Source organism: Dendrobates tinctorius, unplaced genomic scaffold (genome assembly GCF_039654945.1).
Source record: "Dendrobates tinctorius isolate UK_male_01 unplaced genomic scaffold, ASM3965494v1 ptg000132l, whole genome shotgun sequence".
NCBI classification, from domain to species: Eukaryota; Metazoa; Chordata; class Amphibia; order Anura; family Dendrobatidae; genus Dendrobates; species Dendrobates tinctorius.
In genome coordinates this window covers 3,359,316-3,386,720 of record NW_027361800.1, presented here as the reverse complement: position 1 = coordinate 3,386,720, position 27,405 = coordinate 3,359,316, and the positions used below count along the sequence as shown (strand labels likewise).

At 44.7% G+C, this 27,405-nt stretch overlaps 1 protein-coding gene across 4 annotated transcripts in view; it reads right to left on the bottom strand.

Annotated features, from left to right (window-relative positions):
• MISP (mitotic spindle positioning) overlaps positions 1-27,405 on the bottom strand; it is a 274,203-nt gene that overhangs the window by 45,503 nt on the left and 201,295 nt on the right. For all 4 annotated transcript variants that reach the window (XM_073543388.1, XM_073543385.1, XM_073543386.1 and 1 more), the window contains 2 exons: positions 14,271-16,176; positions 14,002-14,147 (listed from right to left, as the gene is read on the bottom strand). In XM_073543388.1, coding sequence (XP_073399489.1) covers positions 14,002-14,147; positions 14,271-15,924 — 1,800 coding nt within the window. In that variant the 5' untranslated portion in view covers positions 15,925-16,176. The remainder of the gene's footprint in view (positions 1-14,001; positions 14,148-14,270; positions 16,177-27,405) is intronic.

Here is a 27,405-nt window from a genome sequence, read left to right as displayed (position 1 = left end):
TTTGGAAAATCACACACCTGTCTATGTAAGACCTCACAGCTCACAATGCATTTCAGACCAAATCATGAGGTCAAAGGAACTGGCCAAGGAGCTCAGAGATAGAATTGTGGCAAGGCACACATCTGACCAAGGTTACAAAATAATTTCTGCAGTACTGAAGGTTCCTAAGGGCACAGTGGCCTACATAATCCTTAAATGGAAGAAGTTTGGGACCACCAGAAGTCTTCCTAGACCTGGCTGTCCAGCCAAACTGAGCAATCATGGGAGAAGAGCCATGGTGAGAGAGGTAAAGAAGAACCCCAAGATCACTCTGGTTGAGCTCCACAGATGAAGTAGTGAGATGGGAGAAAGTTCCACAAAGTCAACTATCACTGCAGCCCTCCACCAGTAGGGCTTTTATGGCAGAGTGACCCGATGGAATCCTCTCCTCAGTACGAGACATATGAGAGTCCACATAGAGTTTGCTAAAAAAACACATAAAGGACTCCCAGAATATGAGAAATAAGATTCTCTGGTCTGATGAGATGAAAATAGACCTTTTTGGTGATAATTCTAAGCGTTATATGTGGAGAAAACCAAGCACTGCTCATCACCTGCCCAATACAATCCCAACAATGAAACATGGTGGTGGCAGCATCATGCTATGGGGATGTTTTTCAGCTGCAGGGACAGGATGACTGGTTGAAATTGAAGGAAACATGAATGCGGCCAAGTACAGAGATATCCTAGATGAAAACCTCTTCCAGAGTGCTCTGGACATCAAACTTGGCCGAAGGTTCAACTTCCAACAATACAATGACCCTAAGCACACAGCTAAAATAACAAAGGAGTGGCTTCAGAACAACTCTGTGACCATTCTTGACTGGCCCAGACAGAGACCTGACCTAAATCCAATTGTGCATCTCTGGAGAGACCTGAAAATGGCTGTCCACCAAGGTTCACCAACCAACATGATGGAGCTGGAGAGGATCTGCAAGTAAAATGGCAGGGGATCCCCAAATCCAGGTGTGAAAAACTTGTTGCATCATTTCCAAGAAGACTCATGGCTGTACTAGCTCCAAAGGGTGCTTCTACTCAATATTGAGCAAAGGGTCTGAATACTTATGACTAGAGTTGAGCGACTTTTGGTTTTTTAGGGTCGCGTCTCGTTTCGTGAAACCCGACTTTTCCAAAAGTCGGGTCGAGCAAGATCGTCCGATTATAGGGAAAAGTCGGGGTCGTCCCGAAACACGAAACCCAATGTAAGTCAATGGGGAATAAAAGTCGGCAGTGAGAGGAGGACAGGAAACACACCTACAGTGCCCATTTGAATACCAAAAGCATCAATTCTTCTTTCTTAAGCTTGTCAACCTTAATTAACTTCATAATACAAGTTACGCACTGAAAAATGGGGGTTATTTGGCTAAAGTTGTGGGGGGGGAGGGCTGGCTGCAGGTTCTCATGTGCCCTGGGCGAAAGAGCGCCCCTTTAACACATACCACAACTCATCATGCTCCGATACGGCAGAGAAATAGCGGTATAGTACAATGAAAAATACCTCACTTTTTACATCTCATGACGAGGCCCATCTATTTCTCCATACAGAATCATTGGTCCCATATAATGTTTGAAACAGTATATGATGAGCTCCACATAATGCTACAGTATATGTTGGTCCCCATGGATGAAGCTCCACTGTCTTATGGGCCCAAATAATGCTCCAAACATAATGGGCCCCATTTCTAATGCTCTAGTGTATAATGGGCCCTGTAAATGCTGCTCCAGTGTCTGATGTCCACCTTTGGAATGTTCCAGTGTATGGTGGGCCCCATCTATCATTCTCCAGAGTATAGTGCTCCCCAAAAATTGCTGTCCCAACATTGAAAACAATCAAATAAGTCTCCTCGCTAGGGAATCCCTGTACTTGTCTGGACAGGTGCTGTAGCTTGCTTAACAGCTCGCCAGCCGTTCTCACGCCCAGTATGGATTACACGTGATTGCACAAAGGTGAGAAAGGGTACCGTATCCCCAGATAACATGTATGGATAGCGTACACATTCAAAATATATGTCTCAGGAGGCAGGCTCAGACGGTGTTAGGCCCAGTATGGATTGCACGTGATTGCACAAAAGTTAGAAAGGGTACCGTATCCCTGGATAACATGTATGGATAGCGTACACATTCAAAATATATGTCTATACAGCATGAGGCAGGCTCAGACGGTGTTAGGCCCAGTATGGATTGCACGTGATTGCACAAAGGTTAGAAAGGGTACCGTATCCCTGGATAACATGTATGGATAGCATACACATTCAAAATATATGTCTCAGGAGGCAGGCTCAGACGGTGTTAGGCCCAGTATGGATTGCACGTGATTGCACAAAGGTTAGAAAGGGTACCGTATCCCTGGATAACATGTATGGATAGCGTACACATTCAAAATATATGTCTATACAGCATGAGGCAGGCTCAGACGGTGTTAGGCCCAGTATGGATTGCACGTGATTGCACAAAGGTTAGAAAGGGTACCGTATCCCTGGATAACATGTATGGATAGCGTACACATTCAAAATATATGTCTCAGGAGGCAGGCTCAGACGGTGTTGGCCCCCATCTATCATTCTCCAGAGTATAGTGCTCCCCAAAAATTGCTGTCCCAACATTGAAAACAATCAAATAAGTCTCCTCGCTAGGGAATCCCTGTACTTGTCTGGACAGGTGATGTAGCTTGCTTAACAGCTCGCCAGCCGTTCTCACGCCCAGTATGGATTACACGTGATTGCACAAAGGTGAGAAAGGGTACCGTATCCCCAGATAACATGTATGGATAGCATACACATTCAAAATATATGTCTCAGGAGGCAGGCTCAGACGGTGTTAGGGCCAGTATGGATTGCACGTGATTGCACAAAGGTTAGAAAGGGTACCGTATCCCTGGATAACATGTATGGATAGCGTACACATTCAAAATATATGTCTATACAGCATGAGGCAGGCTCAGACGGTGTTAGGCCCAGTATGGATTGCACGTGATTGCACAAAGGTTAGAAAGGGTACCGTATCCCTGGATAACATCTATGGATAGCGTACACATTCAAAATATATGTCTCAGGAGGCAGGCTCAGACGGTGTCAGGCACAGTATGGATTTGACGGCCCAGATTACACAGCGGAGGAGCAGGGAGAGGTAAAGATTGCAAATGCTGGGGCCCTGCCCAAGCAAGGGGGGCCCACTCGTGGGCGTCGGTACTGGCACTGGGCCCCTCATAGTACAGCGGTGTGTCTGACGGCGGGTGTGCACCACCACCGTCAGAGACACTTGATTGCACTATGAGGGACCCTGTGCCAGTGCCCACGCCCAAGAGTCGGCCTACCCACCTGTCCAGGGCAACGGCACTCGCACGGTGTCGTGCGGTAGGTGGTGACCCCGGCCATGGGGGGGAGGCAGCACAGTTAGGGAGTTTTAGAAAGTTTCATATGTTGATGTTGGACATTCAGCTGATGCTAAAGGCGAAATAGGTGAAGTACCAGGAAGAGGTGGACCAAAGCAAGCCATTTTTCTGTCACCCTATGTGTCATCAGGGGAAGGTGGGACAAAATCCTTGGAAACCCATGCGTGGTTCATTTTAATGAAGGTTAGATCATCCACATTTTGGGTTGACAGACGGGTCCTTTTTTCTGTCAGGATTGATCCAGCTGCACTGAAGACTCTTTCCGATAGCACACTTGCAGCTGGGCAAGCGAGCTCCTGTAAGGCATATTGGGCCAATTCAGGCCAGGTGTCAAGTTTAGCGGCCCAATAGTCAAAGGGGAATGACCTGTGTGGGAGAACATCGATATGGGAGGAAAAGTAGTTTGTAACCATAGTTGACAACTGCTGTCTCCTGTCACTTTCCATCGATGCAGTATTACCAGTTGTGTGAGCGGTATTTGAAAAATCAGTCCACACCATTGTCATGAAACCCCTGTCTCCAACGCCACTTCTGCTGTGTGCACCACGAACACCTCTGCCAAGCTGCCCCCGGCCCGTACGGCTCGTGTGAGAACCATCACCGCTGCTGTGTGCTGGGAATGCCTCAAGCAACCGATTTACCAGAGTTGCTTGTTTATTAGCCAATATTAGGTCAAGGTTCTCCTGTGGCATGATGTTTTGTAATTTGCCTTTATAGCGTGGATCCAGGATGCTGGCCAACCAGTAGTCGTCATCGTTCATCATTTTGGCAATGCGGGGGTCCCTTTTTAGGATCCGCAAGGCATAATCTGACATGTGGGCCAATGTTCCCGGTGTCAATGATGCACTGCGAGTGCTGGGTGGAGGAGCACTTTCTGGCAAATCCACATCCCTCCAGTCACGCACAAACCCTGTACCAGACCTTGCCACGCCAACATTTTCACTTGCCCCACGAGATGCATCCTCCTCCCCTAAGTAATCATCCCCATCATCCTCCTCCTCCTCCTCTTCTTCCTTCTCCTCGTCCAGGAGAGGTCCCTGAGCAGACAATGGCTGAATGTCATCAAGGATTCACTCCTCCTCTTCCTCCTCATCAACATTGGCTGCAGACGCCTGCTCCTTAAGGTGCGTCAAGGTTTGCATGAGCAGACGCATAAGTGGGATGCTCATGCTTAGGATGGCGTCGTCTGCGCTTACCAGCCGTGTGCATTCCTCAAAACACTGAAGGACTTTACAAAGGTCTTTCAGCTTCGACCACTTCACACCTGTCAACTCCATGTCTGCTCTCAAAGTGCCTGGCCGTGTATCCTCCCACAAATGCATTATGGCCTGCCTCTGCTCGCACAGCCGCTCCACCATATGCAGGGTGGAGTTCCACCTTGTTGCAATGTCGATAATGAGGCGGTGGTTGGGAAGGTGGAGCAATCGCTGCAGCTTCTGCATACGAACGGAGTGTACAGGCGACCGGCGGATGTGCGCGCACAGTCTTCGCACCTTCTGGAGCAGGGCTGTTAACTCCGGATAATTTTTGAGGAAGCACTGCACCACCAGGTTCAAGGTGTGAGCCAAGCAAGGTATATGGCTGAGTTTTGAAAGGGCTATGGCTGCCACAAAATAACGGCAGTTATCACTAACTACCTTGCCTGCCTCAAGATGTACACTGCCCAGCCATGACTCAGTTTGTCGCTTCAAGTACTCGGCCAGCACCTCGGCGGTGTGTCTGTCGCCCAAACACATCATCTGCAAAACAGCCTGCTGACGCTTTCCACTAGCTGCTCGATAGGGGGACACATCGTGTGCAACAGTGGCAGCTGCAGATGGAGTGCTCGTACGACTGCGCTCTGTGGATGAGCTTTCGCTTCTGGAGGAGGAGGAGGGTCGAACGCCTACAGCCAACTGTTTCCTATACCGTGGGCTAGGCAGCACTGTCCCACCACCGCTGTCCCCTGTGGACCCTGCATTCACCACATTAACCCAGTGCGCAGTGATGGACACGTAACGGCCCTGGCCATGCCGACTGGACCATGCATCAGTTGTGAGGTGCACCTTTCCGCTCACTGACTGCTTGAGTGCATGGACAATGCGGTCTTTCACATGATGGTGGAGGGCTGGGATGGCTTTGTGAGAGAAGAAGTGGCGACTGGGTAGGTCATAGCGTGGTACTGCACAGGCCATGAGTTCGCGGAAAGCTGTGCTTTCCACCAACCGAAAGGGCATCATCTCAAACGAGATTAGTTTGGCAATGTGGGCGTTCAAACCCAGTGTACGCGGATGAGAGACTGAGTACTTTCTTGACCTACTCATAGTGTCTGGGAGGGTGAGCTGGACTTGAGAGCTGCATATGGTGGAAGTAGCGGTGGACAGGGCGGACTGAGAGAGGGTTGATGATGGTGATGGAGTTGGTGTTCTTTCTGATGGCCTAGAATCAGTCTTTCGTTGATATAACAGTGGGATTCCCTGACTGCTGTGGTCTTGCAACGACACCTCAACATTTGCTGCTGTGCTAACCGGTGGGCTTACAGTTGGGGAAACAATGTAGCGTTGCTGACTACCTTCGTTGTGATCAGTTGCACATGTGGCACTTGAGGTATGGTGTTGTGCCCACGCTTGCAAGTGCATGCTGGTTAAATGTCTAAGCATGCAACTGGTATTCAAATTTTTCAGATTTTTCCCTCGGCTAAAGGTCTTTGCGCACTTCTTACAGATAACCTTGGCCTGATCATGAGGATTTTGTTCAAAAAAGTGCCACACTGCACTCTTCCTACTTTGGCAGACATTTTGCGGCCTAGCACGCTGTGATCTTTTGACCCTCTGGACAAGCTGTCCAGCAACTCTTTTGATGTTTGGAACCTGTCTTTGGAGTGCTCCGGGCCTGCCAGATAACAGCTGTTGCGATGTCGATGTCTGCTGTGGATGCTCCTCATCTGAGCTATTGGAAGCAGCACGCTCTTCCCCCAATGGATGCCAATCTGGGTCAACAACTGGGTCATCCATCACCTCCTCTTCTATGTCATGTGCACCTTCCTCTGTGTCACCGTGTATGGTGGTATAGTGTGCAGGAAGGGGCACCTGAGTCTCATCAGGGTCAGAATCTGGCTCTGTACACTGCGAGGACAATGTAGTGCTCTGAGTGAATGTACCAGCAGAATCATCCATCAGCGGCTGTGCATCAGTGCACTCCATGTCAGATTCATCTTGGCCTGGGTAATTCACCATTTCACTTGATAATCCAGGCATGGTATGTGAAAATAGCTCCATGGAGTAATCAGTAGTATGGCCTGCGTCATCCTTCAATCTTGGTTGGGGTGAAGGACACAATGAAAGGTGTGGCTCATGAACATGAGCCTCCAATGACGACTCAGTGCTTTTACTTTTTACAACTGAAGAAGAGGAGGCGATAGAGCTGGAGGCTGAGTCAGCAATGTAAGACAAAACTTTTTCCTGATGCTCTGGCTTTAAAAGCGGTTTGCCAACTCCTAGAAAACTAAGCGTTCGAGGCCTTATGTAGCCAGACGATGACGCAGGGTCAGCACCTCCTGCATTCGGTCCTATTTTGCTCTTGCCACTACCATCAGATCCACCACCAACACCATCATTACCAGCTGCCAACCCCCGCCCAATTCCATGGCCTCTTCCACCAGCCTTCCTCATTTTTGGTAGAAATATAGACAAAATCCAACAAACTATATAGTAATGTAAAACAAGGTACAAGGTGTCTATAGGACAGGGGAGATTTTGAATTTCTGCACACACTTGTGGACAGTGGACACTTTTGGATTGTGTGAGGCCCACTGATATCTGAGCGCTATGTGACAGGCTCGATGGCACAGCTGTGACAAAAGTGACTAGAGGATAAGGGAGATTTTGAATCTCTGCACACACTTTTGGACACTGGACACTTTTGGATTGTGTGAGGCCCACTGATATCTGAGCGCTATGTGACAGGCTCGATGGCACAGCTGTGACAAAAGTGACTAGAGGATAAGGGAGATTTTGAATCTCTGCACACACTTTTGGACACTGGACACTTTTGGATTGTGTGAGGCCCACTGATATCTGAGCGCTATGTGACAGGCTCGATGGCACAGCTGTGACAAAAGTGACTAGAGGATAAGGGAGATTTTGAATCTCTGCACACACTTTTGGACACTGGACACTTTTGGATTGTGTGAGGCCCACTGATATCTGAGCGCTATGTGACAGGCTCGATGGCACAGCTGTGACAAAAGTGACTAGAGGATAAGGGAGATTTTGAATTTCTGCACACACTTGTGGACAGTGGACACTTTTGGATTGTGTGAGGCCCACTGATATCTGAGCGCTATGTGACAGGCTCGATGGCACAGCTGTGACAAAAGTGACTAGAGGATAAGGGAGATTTTGAATTTCTGCACACACTTGTGGACAGTGGACACTTTTGGATTGTGTGAGGCCCACTGATATCTGAGCGCTATGTGACAGGCTCGATGGCACAGCTGTGACAAAAGTGACTAGAGGATAAGGGAGATTTTGAATCTCTGCACACACTTTTGGACACTGGACACTTTTGGATTGTGTGAAGCCCACTGATATCTGAGCGCTATGTGACAGCCTCGATGGCACAGCTGTGACAAAAGTGACTAGAGGATAAGGGAGATTTTGAATCTCTGCACACACTTTTGGACACTGGACACTTTTGGATTGTGTGAGGCCCACTGATATCTGAGCGCTATGTGACAGGCTCGATGGCACAGCTGTGACAAAAGTGACTAGAGGATAAGGGAGATTTTGAATCTCTGCACACACTTTTGGACACTGGACACTTTTGGATTGTGTGAGGCCCACTGATATCTGAGCGCTATGTGACAGGCTCGATGGCACAGCTGTGACAAAAGTGACTAGAGGATAAGGGAGATTTTGAATCTCTGCACACACTTTTGGACACTGGACACTTTTGGATTGTGTGAGGCCCACTGATATCTGAGCGCTATGTGACAGGCTCGATGGCACAGCTGTGACAAAAGTGACTAGAGGATAAGGGAGATTTTGAATCTCTGCACACACTTTTGGACACTGGACACTTTTGGATTGTGTGAGGCCCACTGATATCTGAGCGCTATGTGACAGGCTCGATGGCACAGCTGTGACAAAAGTGACTAGAGGATAAGGGAGATTTTGAATCTCTGCACACACTTTTGGACACTGGACACTTTTGGATTGTGTGAGGCCCAATGAATATCTGAGCGCTATGTGACAGGCTCGATGGCACAGCTGTGACAAAAGTGACTAGAGGATAAGGGAGATTTTGAATCTCTGCACACACTTTTGGACACTGGACACTTTTGGATTGTGTGAGGCCCAATGAATATCTGAGCGCTATGTGACAGGCTCGATGGCACAGCTGTGACAAAAGTGACTAGAGGATAAGGGAGATTGGATTGCTTTTAAAAAAGCAGTTTGCGGAGCAGTGGGTAAACAGCAATGCCAGCCTGTCAGGAAGCCTTAAAAGGCAGCCCAACAACCAACACCACTGATACACCACTATATAGCCTCCCCTTGCACTGCACACACAGTGACTGGTGTGTTGTGCAGGCCAAATTGCTAGCAGCAGAAGCAGTTTTTTTTTCTTCTCAGCAGGACAAAAAAAAAAAATTGGGATTGCTTTTAAAAAAGCAGTTTGCGGAGCAGTGGGTAAACAGCAATGCAGGAATGTCAGGAAGCCTTAGAAGGCAGCCCAACAACCAACACCACTGATACACCACTATATAGCCTCCCCTTGCACTGCACACACAGTGACTGGTGTGTTGTGCAGGCCAAATCGCTAGCAGCAGAAGCAGTTTTTTTGTCTTCTTCCCTGCCTACAGAATCAGCAGCAACCTCTCCCTATACTAAGATCGGCAGAAGTAAGATGGCGGTCGGCGTGCACGCCCTTTTATACCCCCTGTGACGCCCACCAAAGCAAGCCAATCACTTGCATGCCCTTCTGAAAGATGGTGGTGACCCGTGCCTATGTCATCACGTTGCCCACAGTGTCCGTGGATCCTGATTGGCTGAAAAAGAGCGCAAAACAAACTTTTGAAACGCGACTTTGGCGCGTAAGTCGCCGACCTCGTGGCCGACCTCATCCTAGGGTCGGGTTTCGCTTCATGAAACCCGACTTTGCCAAAAGTCGGCGACTTTTGAATTTTTTCGACCCGTTTCGCTCAACTCTACTTATGACCATGTGATATTTCAGTTTTTCTTTCTTAATAAATTTGCAAACATTTCTATATTTCTGTTTTTTTTCAGTCAAGATGGGGTGCAGAGTGTACATTAATGAGAAAAAAAAGAACTTTTTTGAATTCACCAGAGGGCTGCAATGAAACAAAGAATAAAAAATTTAAAGGGTTCTGATATAATTTCCGTACCCACTGTAGTAAATGCTTGCAAGATATGTACTGAACGTACAGCACCAATACAGTGCCTTGCAAAAGTATTCGACCCCCTGGAACTTTTCAACCTTTTCCCACATATCATTCTTCAAACATAAAGATACCAAATGTAAATTTTTGGTGAAGAATCAACAACAAGTGACACACAATAGTGAAGTTGAATGAAATTTATTGGTTATTTTAAATTTTTGTGGAAATTCAAACACTGAAAAGTAAGGCGTGCAATATTATTCGGCCTCTTTACTTTCAGTGCAGCAAACTCACTCCAGAAGTTCATTGTGGATCTCTGAATCATCCAATATTGTCCTAAATGACTAATGATGATAAATATAATCCACCTGTGTGTAATCAAGTCTCCGTATAAATGCTCGGTGATAGTCTCTGGGTTCCGTTTGAAGCACAGAGAGCATCATGAAGACCAAGGAACACAACAGGCAGGTCCATGATACTGTTGTGGAGGAGTTTAAAGCTGGATTTGGATACAAAAATTATTTCCAAAACTTTAAACATCCCAAGGAGCACTGTGCAAGAGATCATGTTGAATTGGAAGGAGTATCATACCACTGCAAATCTACCAAGACCCAGCTGCCCATCTAAACTTTCATCTCAAAAAAGGAGAAGACTGATCAGAGATGCAACCAAGAGGCCCATGATCACTCTGGATGAACTGCAGAGATCTACAGCTGAGGTGGGACAGTCTGTCCATAGGACAACAATCAGTCATACACTGCACAAATCTGGCCTTTATGGAAGAGTGGCAAGAAGAAAGCCATTTCTCAAAGATATCCATAAAACGTGTTGTTTAAAGTTTGCAACAAGCCACCTGGGAGACACACCAAACATGTGGAAGAAGGTACTCTGGTCAGATGAAACCAAAATCAAATTTTTTGGCAACAATGCCAAACGATATCTTTGGCGTAAAGGCAACACAGCTCATCACCCTGAACACACTGTCAAACATGGTGGTGGCAGCATCATGGTTTGGGCCTGCTTTTCTTCAGCAGGGACTGCTGATGGTTAAAATTGATGGGAAGATGGATGGAGCCAAATACAGGACCATTCTTGAAGAAAACCTGTTGGAGTCTGCAAAAGACCTGAGACTGGGACAGAGATTTGTCTTCCGACAAGACAATGATCCCAAACATAAAGCAAAATCTACAATGGAGTGGTTCACAAATAAACATACTCCATTTTTGGAGTATTTTCAGGAAGAAACTGAGTAATATCTGACAGAATTGCAGGTGTGTCAATACTTTTGGCCACAACTGTATCCAGGTGTTACAATGGCCAAGTCAAAGTCCAGACCTGAATCCAATCGAGAATCTGTGGAAAGAGCTGAAAACTGCTGTTCACAAACGATCTCCATCAAACCTCACTGAGCTCGAGCTGTTTGCCAAGGAAGAATGGGCAAGTATTTCAGTCTCTTAATGTACAAAACTGATAGAGACATACCCCAAGCGACTTGCAGCAAAAGGTGGTGCAACAAAGTATTAAGTTGAAAGGGGCGAATAATATTGCACGCTCCACTTTTTAGTTTTTGAATTTCCAAAAAATTTAAAATAACCAATAAATTTCGTTCAACTTCACAATTGTGTCCCACTTGTTGTGGATTCTTCACCAAAAAATTACATTTGGTATCTTTATGTTTGAAGCATGATATGTGGGAAAAGGTTGAAAAGTTCCAGGGGGCCGATTACTTTTGCAAGGCACTGTATATACATCGCTATGCCACACATTTACACATACACCACCCACTGACTCTCAGAGCTTGCTTTATAAGGTATAAGTTATGTTAACTATGTAGACTGCAATACACCTTTAAGTCGTATAAAATAACAACATATACTATCTGAATATATACTATCCAGGTGCACTTTTTTATCTAAAAGCTTTACGAGATGGTAAATTCTTCTTTAAGAATCAGGAGGTATTTTAATGTTAAATGTATATTTTGTATCTTTGGTACTGTTTAGCTCATTACTACTAGTATTAAACCTTGATTTTTCTAATGCGTAAGAGAGGGAGGGATTACATTTATGCAACACCTATAAAACATGATTTTCTACTTTAACATTGAATCAGTACAAAGTCTTTTTTCTCTAACACAACCAAAAGAGGCATTCTTATGCTTCGCCCTTTTTTACAGCCTCATAAAAATCAGAAATAAAGTGTGCACATAATCATGGCTTGACAACATCAGCAGATTCCAAAGAGCTGTTCGCCTTTATACCCCTAAACCGTTTACAATTACCATATTTTTCAGATTATAAGACGCACTTTTTTCCTCCAAAAGTTTGGGGGTACATCTTATAGTCTGGATGTCCCTAATCTGGCTGTGGTGGGGACATGGGCGAGCGGTAGCAGCGGAGCAGCAGGTCACAGGAGGTTGGAGCTGGCGGCTGTGGCTAACTCCTGTGTTTACTGCTAAAGATAAATGAATATTAACTGCATTCCACGCCCATGAGCATATGGGGTATGATTGGTCCCCAACCCTGATCCTGGTATACATGGCCCCATCCATATGATTGGCGCCCATGACCATCCTGATATGCAGAAAACATTAAAAAAAAAAAAAAAATCACACTTACCTTCCTGGCGCTCCCTCGCAGCATATTGTTCTGATGCCAGCAGCTGTTTTATGGCTTGTAAGCAGCGCATGGCATAAAGCCATGCATACCAGGATCGGGATGGGGGCCAATCATACCAGAATAGCAATGGGGCCATGTATACTAGGACAGATGTGGGCCCTGCATGCCAGGATAAGGATTGGGGCCCTACATACCAGGATAGGGATGGGGACATGGATACTAGGGTGAGATGGGGGCCCTGTATACCAGGATAGGGATGGGGCCATGCATACTAGGATGAGATGGAGGTCCTGCATACCAGGATAGGGATGGGGTCATGCATACTAGGACAAGATGGGGGCCCTGCATACCAGGATAGGGATGAGGCCACACATACTAGGATAAGGATGAGGGCAATCATTCCTGCCAGGATATGGACCATTCCAACCAGGAAAGGGATGAGTGAGCATGCACACCAGGAAAGGGATGAGGGAGCATGCATACCAGGATAAGATGAGAGATCCATGCATACCAGGGTAGGGATGAGGGGGCCATGTGTATCAGGATGGGTGTTCTGCCCATTCTGTGCAGCAAGATATTTTTAGTGCTGTTCCAGCTATCACTAGTAGGTGTCATAGTTGCCCTTTCTCTTTCTTATTCATGTGTTTGGAATCTTCTGTTTCCCTAAATGGTTAACTGTTCAGAACCGCCCTTCTTCCTTCCCTGGTCAACAACATGAAACCATTTTCAGCCGGTCTTCTGAGTAGCTCACATGTGCTCAGCTCTTTGCAAAACCACTGCTTATAACAAGCGGATTCCAGTAAGGTTTAATGCATTTGTGTATATCTGTTATGCATCTGTGTTAGCAGCCATAATGCAGACCCCCATGATGTTTGCAATGCATGTTCAGCTTCTGTAATGCTATTTCACTGCATGTTAGTTATATGCATCCTCTTGTCAGTGAGTGCAAAGCTGGCAGCCATTAGTTGTTTTAGATATCTTTCTCTTTTACTGCTGTGTATGTTATATTGCTCAGCTTCTATATAATGCATGCTACCGATATAACAGCATCCTGTATCATAGCTACTGTTGTGATAGTACCCTGTATTGCTGTGATATTGTCTACCAGTACTGACATGCTGCATTATCTGTTTCTTATAGTTTTTACCTGAATCATCCATAACTGTGTTCAACAATCTCTGAATCATATACAACTTTGTACAACAACCCCTGATCTCATCTACTACTGTGTTCTATTATACCATCTGTTATCATCTCCCATTGTTGTTCATATCATCACAATAAATATAGACTTAAGCACCCATACAGTCTTGTTTCTGGGAGTAGATGAAAGGTTAAGCCGTATGCTGGAATCCACACAGCGTCATATACGTGGAAGAAGGAAGAACAATGGGGATGAGGGGACCATATATACCAGGATAGGGGATATTAAGTACAGAATTGACCACATTTTCTGCTTCAATTTTTTTCCTAATTTCCTCCTCTAAAACCTAGTTGCACCTTATGGTCCAGTGCGTTTTATTGTCCGAAAAATACGGTAATATACTTAATCCTTTTCAACACAAGCTACCTACCCGGTTTTCATGTCTTTTTAAATTGTCTTTTTCTTGAAACTTAGAGTACTCTTGTTTAAAAATCGGCAGACTGGAGCTGTCATAATTCATTGATTTACTGCCCAGAGTACCTTTCCATGGTGCCGGAGTCTGAGTGTGTGAAACATCTAAGAAAACAAATTCATATATAAGACAAAATATATTGTATATACACAAGGATATCATGTATTGAAGAGTAAAATATGTAGAGATTGCATGGTAAGGTGAAATATAAAGCTAAATTTGCTTACTTGAAGATAATGCTGAACTCCCATGTGTGTCATATCCATTGTGTGGGGTGTCATTGTCATTATGTATGGTTAATGGAGGAAGTCCACTTTTTCTTCTCTCTTCTTGGAGTTCTCGATCCCTTTCTAATGTTTGTTGAATTTCTTGCTCAATGATATTGGAAAGTGAAGGCCTTAGCCTAGTGTTGTACTTCTCCTGGATGCCCCTCTTTTGATCTGTTTCATCTTTGTCATTGTCTTGAACATGTAGGCGAAATCTCAAAGGTTGTACATTGAAATACTCTTTGTGCAATACAAAGGTTTCCTCTGCAGGTTCCTTTTCTGCAGATTTTGCAAGAGGTGTCTTTATATCTAAAATGTTGTCTGCACTGAGCCTTCTGTTTCTGTAGGCATTGAATGGCGCTGGCTTCCAGTTCATTCGTACACTGTAGGGTTGAGCAGAGTCTAAATCTGTCCAGTTGTTTGTGTTAGTATCAGTTACCAAATCTGCTTGTGGTGTATCCTCTTTAATGTTGTATATTGCTTCTTTGGTTATCATTTTGGTGCTATTTCCTTGTGGCTGAACCAGTATTTCATCTGGTTGCTCAAACAACTTTCTGCGCTCATCTAGTTCCTGGGCACTACCTTTATCATAAAGACCCGCGACTCTACCTTCACTTTTAAGATCAGCCTCTCTCTGGACCTCTTTTTCAATCTCTCTTTGTATGTACAATAAGGTGAGAGTCCTCTGTTTAGGATGCTCCATATCAGGTGAATTAGCAAGCACAGGATTTATGGAAATTTCTATGATCTCGCTTGTTTTCCTTGAACTTAAAATTCCTCTTTCTTTCCGTAAACTTTCCTCTCTCTGCAAGGTTAAACGAATTTCCCTTTCTATAGGTGTTTCGTCACTGGGGTTGGGAGCAGTCTCGTTTTCCTTTTCAATCTCTTGTGCCAATTTTTCTTGTTCTCTATTATCCACAGACAGAGTTTTATAGAACTGTTGTTCATGGAGAAGACTTGAGTTTGTGTCTTTATTCATTTCTCTGGTTGAAATGCACTTATCTTTAGATGGTTTATTTTCCTGGTCTTCCTGCTCTTTGGGTACTTCATAATTTTCATGTAAAGAGCGTGTATTAGGCCAAAATATCCTTTGTTGAGGACGAGGAGTTATGGGAAGACTATTCCTCTCCTTCTCCAACTTTAAAAATTGCTGTCTTGCAGATTCAAAATGTATCTGTTCTGTGTTTATATTTGGATTGTCTGGATCACCTTCTACACCAGTAAGATCTATGTTTGAGACTGAGCCGCTATTTTTTATGCTTATGCTAATCACATCTTCTGTACCTAAACTTTTACGTTGGCCTTGTTTTTTAATGATGTCTCTACGATTTTTTTCAAGTTCTATCACTTTTTCTGGGGTAAGTTCATGAGATCGGGGTGTAACTTTATCATCTCCATCACCATCACTATCTACAAATAATGTCGTCGGACTTGTTTCAGGAAGATGGGACCGTATTTCAAAACGTTCCTCCTCTCTTAAGATTTTCAGACGACGATCTGGTGGAGAAATCATCACATCCTTTCTTTCATCGGAAGAGATAGACAAATCTAGCTGAGAACCATTGATACTTTTGGTTGAGGAAGAAGAGAACACTCTTCTGGTGACTCTATCCATGGTGGATTCTGAGGTAACAGTGTTGGTCTGTGAGTCAGTTACGTGTGCACCTAGATCTTCAGGAACATATGCTTTGTCACTATCTGTGTTAATAATTGTTTCTTGCAATGTGGGAGCAATTTGTACTGTTGTCTGACATTCTGTTAAGGTTTGTATATGAAATGGCTTGCCATCTGTGACATACTGCTCAATGGAGTGCTCTTCTACTAAAGTTGTTACAAGAGGGTTTTCATCTTTTCCATTTTCAAGCACCTGATGTTAAAAGAAATACATTGTTTTAAAATGTCTACATTATCACGTATCCTATGGCTTAATGATAAATGTCATTCATGGGAAAACCCCTTCAATGACACTCAATTGCAAGGTTTTATTATGGCTCCTGTCATAAATTCCTTATGACCGGTTAAAGTATATTCAGAATTGAACTGTATCAGCACATCTGAAATCTAAACAGTTAATCATTACTTGACTTGAGTATAAAGTGATGAGGTAGTTGAGATAGTTGAGAAATGTAAGAAATTCAGTAACTCATAAACACAGCTTACAATGTAAAGGAGCATCCTATAAGCATGCCATGAGATGTTCCCAGAATTAAAACACCACTTTCATCTATCTATTTCTACAATGCAATGCAATCAAAATATATCATAACATGGAAAGGAAGCAAGAGGGCGTAACAAAACACAGTAGGCTATACCCATTTGGTTAAACCTGTGAGCCTTTGATTTAATTTAAGTTCTCTACCATGGCAGGTTTTGTTCTGATGTCGGATTGTGCTCATGGTGTCAAAAAAATGTTTTTTTTTTTTTTTTTTAAATACATTTTTTGAAGAGATTTACATTTTTAATAGTCAAGGTTACAAGGAAGCACGTGTATAAGTACTGTTCTCTGACATTTTTCCCTGTCCGCCAGATGGATATGAGCACAGAATTGACTTACTTTCACCAGTGGGAAGATGGTGCTCTATGTAGATCAAGAAGGAAAGCACAATTCTATGGCAAAATGGTCCTAAGTTTTATGTGTTTTATGAAGGATAAATGGAAGTTCCACCTCACCCAGGATAATCTGGAATGCCAGATTATCCTGCCTAATGCCTCATTTAGAGAATATATCGTGGCACAGCTGTGAGTGTTGCTCAAGTAGGATCCCAACCATTCAAATAGTATAAAAAGAAAACTTGGCACTCAACTTAGTAAACTGTAGAATAATTTTAATGCAGTCCAACGCTTCTGTCCCAGAATGGACCTTCACCAAAGTACTGCAATAGACATGTGTCAAAGTGAAAAATTACATATCACATCTCCTCATAGAAATTCAAGAAAAAACATGAGACCAAATCTAAAACAAGAGTAGTAATCGATGTAATGTGCATCAAAACCAATATAGTGGTGTATTGTCATAGGTAAGAAAGGGGTAAGTGAGGATAGAGAGAGGAAGAGAATAGGGATACCTACCCGACTGCTCAATGGTATGGTGTCCAATATGGTGGGTGTTGAATGATCTAGAGGTATGAGTAGATAATCTCAGTAATAGTAAGTATAACCAGGGTTAGTATGTGGATTAAGCCAACATACCTGTTAGTAAATAGGTATACCTTCAGGAGGTACTAGTTAGTGGACAGTCAGATTGCTGACTCTAGAAGTACAATATGACACTTTGAATATAGTAAGTCACTATAGGGACTATGGAGAATAATGATTGGTGTATGGCACCTACCAAATTGCTATGGTGCATTTATAATAAGGTTCAAGAGTCCACTTTATTTAAGAAAGGACAAGCCTGAGATAAATATAAAAGTGAAATAAAAAATTTTTGAATGCATGGAAAGTGACAAAACTGCGCAAGTTATAGGAAAAGGTATAGGTAAATTAAAGTGCTCACTTGTATGATTTAGGCACCAATATAAGTCCGGATGATGGTGTAGAGGAACTAACCTGTAAGGGTAATGCGCTGTGTTAATGCCAAATATAGAGCAAGAATAGAGTGTACAAAAAAAAAATTTTGGTCTTCCTAGTGGTGGTCAGTGGTGGGTATGCCCAGCTCACAACGCGGTGTGGGCCGCTTGTTGGAGTGGGGAGAAGCGTGTTTAGGATGCTATTAGAAGAAGAGGGGCAGGACAAGTGTCAGCGCTGAAATGTAAGGGGGTGGCTAGATACGTCATGTGCCTTCCTACCTTGTTTGCTGTATATATGTAATATGCAATGTTATATAGGTAATGTGTGTTGTATACTGTAATGTCAAAGTAATGTTGGGCCTAGATTTAGGGATAGTCTAGAGGTTTGCATAGACTAAGAGTGAGGGATATGTAGTTAGTTTTGGGACACTAGAGGGCACTATAGCATTAGAAAGAAAGATGTTAGATAGAGGGAGATATATAGATTAAGATAAGATAGCAGTAGTTAAATGTTTATACCAATAGAATGTTGGGGGGATGAGTGACTGAGTGAGGATTGAGTTGCTGGGAAGTTCAGAGAGCGAGTTACAGTAGTTTGGGACAAGAAGTGGGGCCAAGAGAGAAGGTCTGAGGAAGTGTGGTTCTTGGAGCAGCGTAGGAGAGAGGCCTCTGGGAAGAATCTCGGTCTAGCGTCTGTGGGTTACCTTCCGTGATGTCCTGGGACCTAAGGTCCATTCAGGGATTGCAAGCGGCAGTCTGATATTTGCCTGAAATGGGAAATGTGGACGGGGAGCACTCAATGACAGCTAACGGGAAAGTTCGGGAAGCCTCGGGTTTGGAAACCATGATGGTGTAAGAACAGAAGCAGCAGGGACAGACCAGGGAGAGTGAAGGAGATGCAATGCCCATGTATTGTGAAAATGGATGGACTGTAACTGTTTTGAAGGAGCACAAATTAAGTAAAGTTTTAGAGAAAATGAACAAGAACTTTGATAACATTTGTGTGTCTGCAACAGATTGGAGCTCTGTATACTGAAGAGTTTCCTGCCCCATGGGTAGGTGAAGCACCGCACACACATAACACATGGGAAAAAGGACATTCTGATTTTACAGTAGCGGAGCATCCAGGTGTGGAAGAGTTAAAGCCCCTCAACACAGCTGACACCCAGGCTCCCATTACAAAATGGCACTACGAGTAGGGTCGAATCTTATTGCGTTTGGAGGATGGAGGACACCCCAGCCTGGTCAAGATTGCGGCCGTGAGTGCTGCGATGGAGAAAAATGGTACAGAGACTGGTGATAGCTCCGCATATCGTCGTGGGCCCAACTTGGCACAAAAAATGGTCTTGGCGTGAAAATCTGGCCGGCGGGGAGGGAGCCTTATGCCACGGCCTCCCTTCTGAATAGACAGAGCTCACCTGCGGTGGGTGCAGTGCAGACAGAAGAAACTGCATCTCCTGGAACAGATCCCTGAAGAGGAGGAGACTGAGGATGCAAAGGAGGAACGGCCAGAGCCAGCTTCGCCTTGGCCCGGGTGGGGCCAGGAAGTAGAACCCCATGTGGCGGGCTGGACGGTGCCATTGCTGGAGCAGATGGCAGTGGACAACATGGAACACACCTGCGTTTGGGCCTACAGCGGAATCGGCCGCATTGAATGGAAGTGGAGGAAGGAGCAAGAGCGGGCCTGTCTGCGACTTTGGGGAGCCATACGAGCTGGACTGCTACCCCGTGGATGATAATGGGCAGTTCTGGCGGCTGCCAGAAGCCAGGCCGCCGGAGCATGATGAGCAAAATGGCAACCTGAAGATGGAGGCTGACCCAGAGGAGGGTTTCAGTGCTTGGACAGAAAGAGAAGCAGGATCAGAGGATTCATCCCTGTGGGATCTAGCATTTGAGGATCCAGAGGATGCTCCAACGCCATCCACGGAACTGGAAGGGGAGATGACGCCAAGCCCTGAGCAGCCTGGAGAGAAGGCAGAAGCTGCGGTGAGTGGTGCTGAGCCTAACACCCCCGATCCCGCGGTCCTGAATGTTCCGGTCCCCAGTCCCTCTACTTCTGCCCTGGAGCCTCGAGATGGGGGCGTAGACCGTAATCCCCGCGAGCCCCGACACCCGCCCACGCATGCTGTGACTCCAGAGCTGCACCACACAGCGCGGACGTGCGGCCCCATGAACCCCTGGTCCGCTCATGACAGCGATTACAGGGTGAGGGACCCTTCCCATTGCCAGGGCAGGTGGCCTGGATAGCGGAGGTAGTAGAAGTAAAGAAACGGCGGGAGCGGCAAATTTGGAAGGAGCTGCGGCAGCTGGGTGGAGGAGCCATGGCGGGCAATGAAATGGTTGGTGTCCTAGTCTACACTAATCAGGCTGCTGGGTATGGCTTTATCAGAGAGTTGCAGACCTTTGACAAGGTCTTCATCAGTGCTAGCTTGGTCAGGTATCAATGGCCTTTGCAGGAAGGTGAACGAGTGGCATTTTTCAAGGAGAAAGGACCCAGGGGGTTTTATGCTGTGGCCGTGGATTTGCTGCCCCCGGGGCAGGATGAGGAGTTGCAGACCTATGTCGAGTGGGATCGGGTATGGGAGGCCTATGGAACCTATGAGGCCTGTGGTTACCCGCTCAGGTACCCCAGAAGAGCGGGTGCCAACTAGAACCTCTGGCGCACGGGCCCAGAGCCCTGCGGATGTTGTCTGGGACCAGGAGGAGGATGGAGCTGCAGCTGCTGATGGACGCTCCCCCAGTACCCGCTTTGATGATGAGGGACAGTGACTGCAACTTGCCCCTGAGTGAATAAAGTTGAATAAAGTTGTGATAGTTGCACAGTAAATTGGGACTGTTCCACGCCCCTGAGGGCAGGAGCCCTGGAAGTTGGATTAGGACTGTTCTGTGTCCTGGTGGGCAGGAGCCCAGATGATTATGCGGTCAGAGTGGCCTCGGTTGAAGAAAACATTTTTTTATTTTTTGATTTTTCCTCCCTTCCAAGTTTTGTTGCGCATCCCCTGCTGGATTACGGGACTAGAACCCTGACAGGGTTAATTAAAGTCATGGAGGTACCAAAGAAGGGAGGGGGGAAACCTGTGTGCAGGAGGTCCTGAAGGGTCAGGACTGAGTGAATTATCATTGAGTGGTCCTCTGGACCAGTGTGGAGAAGTAACGACCCGAAGGGTCAGGACTGTGCAAACTGCCGTTAAGTGGTCCTCTGGTCCAGTGTGAGAAAGTGATTTTTTTTCTATCCTGTGTTTGGATACCCAGAGCAGGAAAGCACTGGCCCAACGGGCCCCGAGTTGTTCCTTATGGGAGCAAAGGAACTAGGGTCAACTTGGCTCATGCTAAAGAACTTGAACTCTTGTTCCAGGGCTCCAACCCAGTGGAACCGGGGTCATGGATGACCCACTAAAGACAATAGAACTTGTGCCAAGTCTATTCATGTTTTATATGTTATATTAAAGGAAAATGTGTTTTAACCATTTTAGGTTACAGGTATTGTCATGGTCAGGGACGACCATGTTTAAAGAAGGGAGGTATGTGAGGGGGTGGCTATATATGTCATGTGCCTTCCTACCTTGTTTGCTGTATATATGTAATATGCAATGTTATATAGGTAATGTGTGTTGTATACTGTAATATCAAAGTAATGTTGGGCCTAGATTTAGGGAGATGAATTGGAAGCATGGGTGAAAATCTTAGTACTTGGGTGGATATGTATCTGCAACCACTGGTCTCCAATCTACCAGGTCACATAAAAGACACAAAGCATTAAATTTCTTCCCTGGATAAAACTGAATGGTCTAGAGACTGTATATTCATCTCCTGTGATGTGGAGGCTCTGTATGCTTCCCTGATGCATGATCTGACAATTTCAAACCTGAGAAGACATCTCCAGGATTACAGTGATTACACTCCAGCCAAACAAGAATTTTTTATTTTCTCTGTGGACTTTCTCCTGAGACACAACTTTTTCTCCTTTAACAAATAATTTTTTTTGCAGGTTTGCGGAGCCCCGATGGGCGTGGGGTTCTCTCCATCTATCGCTAACTTGTATATGGCAGCCTGGGAGAGTCTGTTCATGTTTTCACATACCAATCCCTTCTCCCCCCATATTAGGTGGCTGGGGCACAATCTGGATGACTTGCTCCTGATATGGGAGGGACCTGCGGATTTGATATCTGAATTTATTAAGTATATGAATGATAATGAAATGAATTTGAAATTCACCTATACAATTGGTGGCAGAAACATTAATTTTTTGGATGTTACTTTAGACCTAAATTCAGATTCAATCATCATAATCTCCCCTTTCAGGAAGAGTACTGCCACTAACTCCATATTATACACCAAATCATATCATCCAAGACATGTAATAAAAAAACATACAGTACCTGTGGGGGAACTCTACAGGTTTAAGAGGAATTCTACCACCAAAGAAGTCTATGACAGGTGCAAAAGAGAGGTGAAGGATAGGCTGGCTCATAGGGGTTATCCCAGCTGGATGCTACAGAGGACTGACAGCATTGTTGATGATATTGATTGGGACACTATGCTTAATAATGCAAGTAATAGACGTATTTCTAGTGAGGAGCATATCACCTTCACCACTATATACAGCCCTCAGTTTAAAGAAATCACTAATATCAGAAAAAGAATCCCTATGTTGAGCCAGGATAAAAAGCTGAACCAAATCCTGCCCAAACCAGTGCGTTATATTGCTAAAAAAAAGATCCTAGTCTGAATGATATCTTATCTCCCAGTTAGTGAGGACAAAAGGTTAAAGAGAGAGAAAACTGGCTCTGTACAAAAGGTACATACAAGTGTGGGCATAATACTGTATATGCACCTGCTGTAAATACATGGTGAATAGTAAGGAATTTCACTCATCTGTCACTAAAAAGACATACAAAATTAACCACTACATCAATTGAAATACCCCCAATGTTGTGTATTTGATTAATTGCACCACTTGTGACCAGCAATATGTGGGCTGTACAGGGCCCCCTGAAGGTCAGAATCAGGAGGCACCTGTCTGATGCAGTGAAAAAAAATCACTCATAAGAGCTCTGCCGCATCCAAACATTTAATCATGAAACATAATGGGGATGTCAGCTCATTTAAGGTCCGAGGTATTGAAAGAATTAAAGCTCCGTTTCGAGGGGGAGATATAAAAAGAAAAAATGACGTCACTATGCGTTCCATCAAGCCAGAAGCTTGCGTTCCAGGCACACAGGGACTTAATAGGGATCTACAATCTTTTATTTAAGTGTATACATCAATATTTGTACTCTATTCTCATTATGGACATCTCATAGTGATTTTCTGTTTCATATGTCATTGCATTGTCTTTATTACCCGTTCAACTGCTTTTTCATATGTATGTATTGCAATTATACTAATACTTCTATCTTTTTCTACAGAGCCGCCATTACTGATTTCATGTTGCAACCTCCCTGCTTGTCCTGTCCCTCTGGACACTATGGCTTCACCCCCTGCTTGACTGACTCATAGACCTCTTAATTCATTTTCACACAGTGCTGGTTTTTACATTTTTTCACCTTCCCATAGGTTTTGTTAACATCTAGGTAAGATGGCGCCTGGAATGCAAGCTACTGGCTTGGTGGAACGCATAGTGACGTCACTTCCTGTGACGCACTTCCTGTTTCAGTGCTGACACTTGTCCTGCCCCTCTCCTAATAGCGTCCTAAACACGCTTCTCCCCACTCCAACAAGCGGCAGACACCATGTTGTGAGCTGGGCATACTCACCACTGACCACCACTGGTAAGACCAATATATATTTTTTGCACACTCTATTCTTGCTCTATATTTGGCATTAACACAGCGCATTACCCTTACAGGTTAGTTCCTCCACACCATCATCTGGACTTATATGGGTGCCTAAATCATACAACTGAGCACTTTAATTTACCTATATATTTTCTTACAGCTTAAGCAGCTTTGTCACTTTCCATACATTCAAAAAAATGTATTTCACTTTTATATTTATCCCAGGCTTGTCCTTTCTTAAATAAAGCGGATGCTTGAACCTTATGATAAATGCACCATAGCAATTCGGTAGGTGCCATACACCAAACATTATTCTCCATAGTCCCTATAGTGACTTACTTTATTCAATGTGTCTAGAGTCAGTAATCTGACTGTCCGCTAACTAGTACCTCTTGAAGGAATACCTATTTACTAACAGGTATGTTGGCTTAATCCACATACTAACCCTGGTTATACTTACTATTACTGAGATTATCTACTCATACCTCTAGATTATGTGAGATATTATATGTAAGTTTTCACTTTGACACATGTCTATTGCAGTACTTTGATGAAGGTCCATTCTGGGACCGAATCGTTGTGTTTTGGACTGCATTAAAATTATTCTACAGTTTACTAAATTGAGTGCCAAGTTTTCTTTATATACTGATGCCTCATTTAGACATGCATAATTTTTCACATACCTAAAAGCATGGACTGTTGGACATTAGTCTGTTCTTATCATCAGTGATTCATCAGTGATTTTCACTGAAGAAAAATAAAGAAATAAAATTGAAAACCTTCTCCAATACATTAGTGTTCATCACAAACAGTATACAGATTGTTCACTGATGACATGCATGTGCTGTCTGTGATTTTCACTGATCCATAGGGCATGATTCATCAAATCAGTTTCGCCAGAAATCTGGCATAAATTCCTTTGAAAAGTCCAAACAATTTGTGCAACTGTTAGTATGGTAAAAATGTTGCCACTTTTCGCATTTTCATGCCACTTTCTCCCAGTTCACAAAAGTGCAAATAAAGTCCGTGGAGCCTCATTTAAGAGTCTCAAACACGGGGCTAGCCGGATCTTCCTCCAGGGAAGGACCCAGCCAAGGGGTGGCTCATTTCGGAATCCACCATTACCACCATATTAAGTGGCCCTTTAAGTCAATATCCAGCTCTTAACGAGTTTACAGATATGACAAGGGAAATACCAAGGCCAGGTATCCATCCACAGACAGCTGTTTCGGGGTGTTGCCCCTCATCAGTGTGAAGTAGGATTCTGGCTAGGTGGGAGCAATGCCTAGTAGACCAACATCACGAAACAATCACTGACCTCAGGGAGACCAGTCAAAGAAAACACTGCGGCTGCCGGCAAAGGCGCACAATCACAGTGAAATCCTAGGTGCATTGCTCCCTGGGAAATACAAATATGCAAATAAAGTCCGTGGAGCCTCATTTAAGAGTCTCAAACACGGGACTAGCCAGATCTTCCTCCAGGGAAGGACCCAGCCAAGGGGTGGCTCCTTTCGGAAACCACCATTACCACCATATTAAGTGGCCCTTTAAGTGAATATCCAGCTCTTTACGAGTTTACAGATATGACACCTAGCCAGAATCCTACTCCACACTGATGAGGGGCAACACCCCGAAACAGCTGTCTGTGGATGGATACCTGGCCTTGGTATTTCCCTTGTCATATCTGTAAACTCGCAAAGAGCTGGATATAGACTTAAAGGGCCACTTAATATGGTGGTAATGGTGGTTTCCGAAAGGAGCCATCCCTTGGCTGGGTCCTTCCCTGGAGGAAGATCTGGCTAGTCCTGTGTTTGAGACTCTTAAATGAGGCTCCACGGACTTTATTTGCATATTCGTATTTCCCAGGGAGCAATGCACCGAGGATTTCACTGTGATTGTGCGCCTTTGCCGGCTGCCGCAGTGTTTTCTTTGACTGGTCTCCCTGAGGTCAGTGATTGTTTTGTGAAGTTCACAAAAGTGGGTAGAGCTTGGGTGAAACAGGGGTGTAACGACAAAGTTCGTCAAATTCATGACAAGCTGTGGCATTTGTTACATCAGAAATCTTAGTAAGATCTGTGATGTTGCACACGGAGTTGCACACAATTAAATTGCCGGTCTTGATGAATCGGGTCAAAGCCTTGTATGTGTACATTTCACTTGTGATGCTGATCAAATGTGGCCCCCAAGAATACATGGACATGTGAACAGACCCATAGACAATAATAGTTATGTGTTCTATCCGTAATAATCAAGGACAGAACACATACAGTATGTGACACACAGATGCCTGAATGAGACCTAATAGTAAGAAAAATCATGGAAACTCCAATTTTCAGTTGTTGAGAAACATGAAGGCTAATATTCTCATTCCATATAAAGGAGCAGAAGAGGGTCCTTATGTGTGATCTGGCTCTGTGGCACATGACCGCATATGGCGAATCCAGTTTTTCTCTCTTCTCCCAAAAACCACCCCGACTCCTAGTATCCCATATTCTTAAAATAACACAGACTACCACTTTTCCTTTGGATAATTATGGCCACAGCGGCCAATTTATTAACAAACAATCAAATATTAACAATAAACATCCAAATATTAAATACAAATAATATGAGGGGAGGGTTCTTGGAGCTAAAAGATCTGGCTATAAAAACCTTTTTGGCCCAAGACCAAAAACTAAACCACCATGTTACCCCCAGCCGTCCAACCCAGCTCAAGGGCACCGTAACTCCCGTTCCGGGAGACTCACCACCAGAGCTCCCGAGGTAAAAACCCCGTCCAGAGCCCATAACCAAAAAGCCAGATCCCCCATACCATTTTTTAAAACTGTCGGGAATATTACATCCAACTCCTTCCCCGACCAATCACCGTCAACTCCAAGAACCCCACCCCCGCCCCTTAGCCACTGTGACGACAGCAACAAGCAGCGCCTCGCATAGATTCCCACCAAAATGCCTCTGCTACTTTTTCCTCTTTTTTTTTTTTTTTTTTTGTTATCAATTACAAAAATCCCCTAACACCTTTAATTCAATCCTGCTGCATAAAAAAGGGAGGGTGGGTGGGTCTTCTCTCCTTCAGATTCGTTGGTGAAGTGTGGCTTTCCCGCACTTTTCCCTGACCAGGCTGCCCCCCCCACCCCAAACCCCTCCCCTGGCCCATCCCAGCCAACCATTATTGCCCGGCCAAAACAAATTCAAAAACCTACCCGCCCATTGCAGTCATGGGGGGCTTCCTTTAGGCTGTGCCCCCTCCAGCCCCCTTCTTGACCGCATATGGCAAATCCAGTTTTTCTCTCTTCTCCCAAAAACCACCCCGACTCCTAGTATCCCATATTCTTAAAATAACACAGACTACCACTTTTCCTTTGGATAATTATGGCCACATCGGCCAATTTATTAACAAACAATCAAATATTAACAATAAACATCCAAATATTAAATACAAATAATATGAGGGGAGGGTTCTTGGAGCTAAAAGATCTGGCTATAAAAACCTTTTTGGCCCAAGACCAAAAACTAAACCACCATGTTACCCCCAGCCGTCCAACCCAGCTCAAGGGCACCGTAACTCCCGTTCCGGGAGACTCACCACCAGAGCTCCCGAGGTAAAAACCCCGTCCAGAGCCCATAACCAAAAAGCCAGATCCCCCATACCATTTTTTAAAACTGTCGGGAATATTACATCCAACTCCTTCCCCGACCAATCACCTTCAACTCCAAGAACCCCACCCCCCGCCAACCACGAACAGCCCTGACCACCTCAGGCTCGTGAGTGCCCCAAAACCACCAAGGCCCTCTCGATCCCCTCTTGTA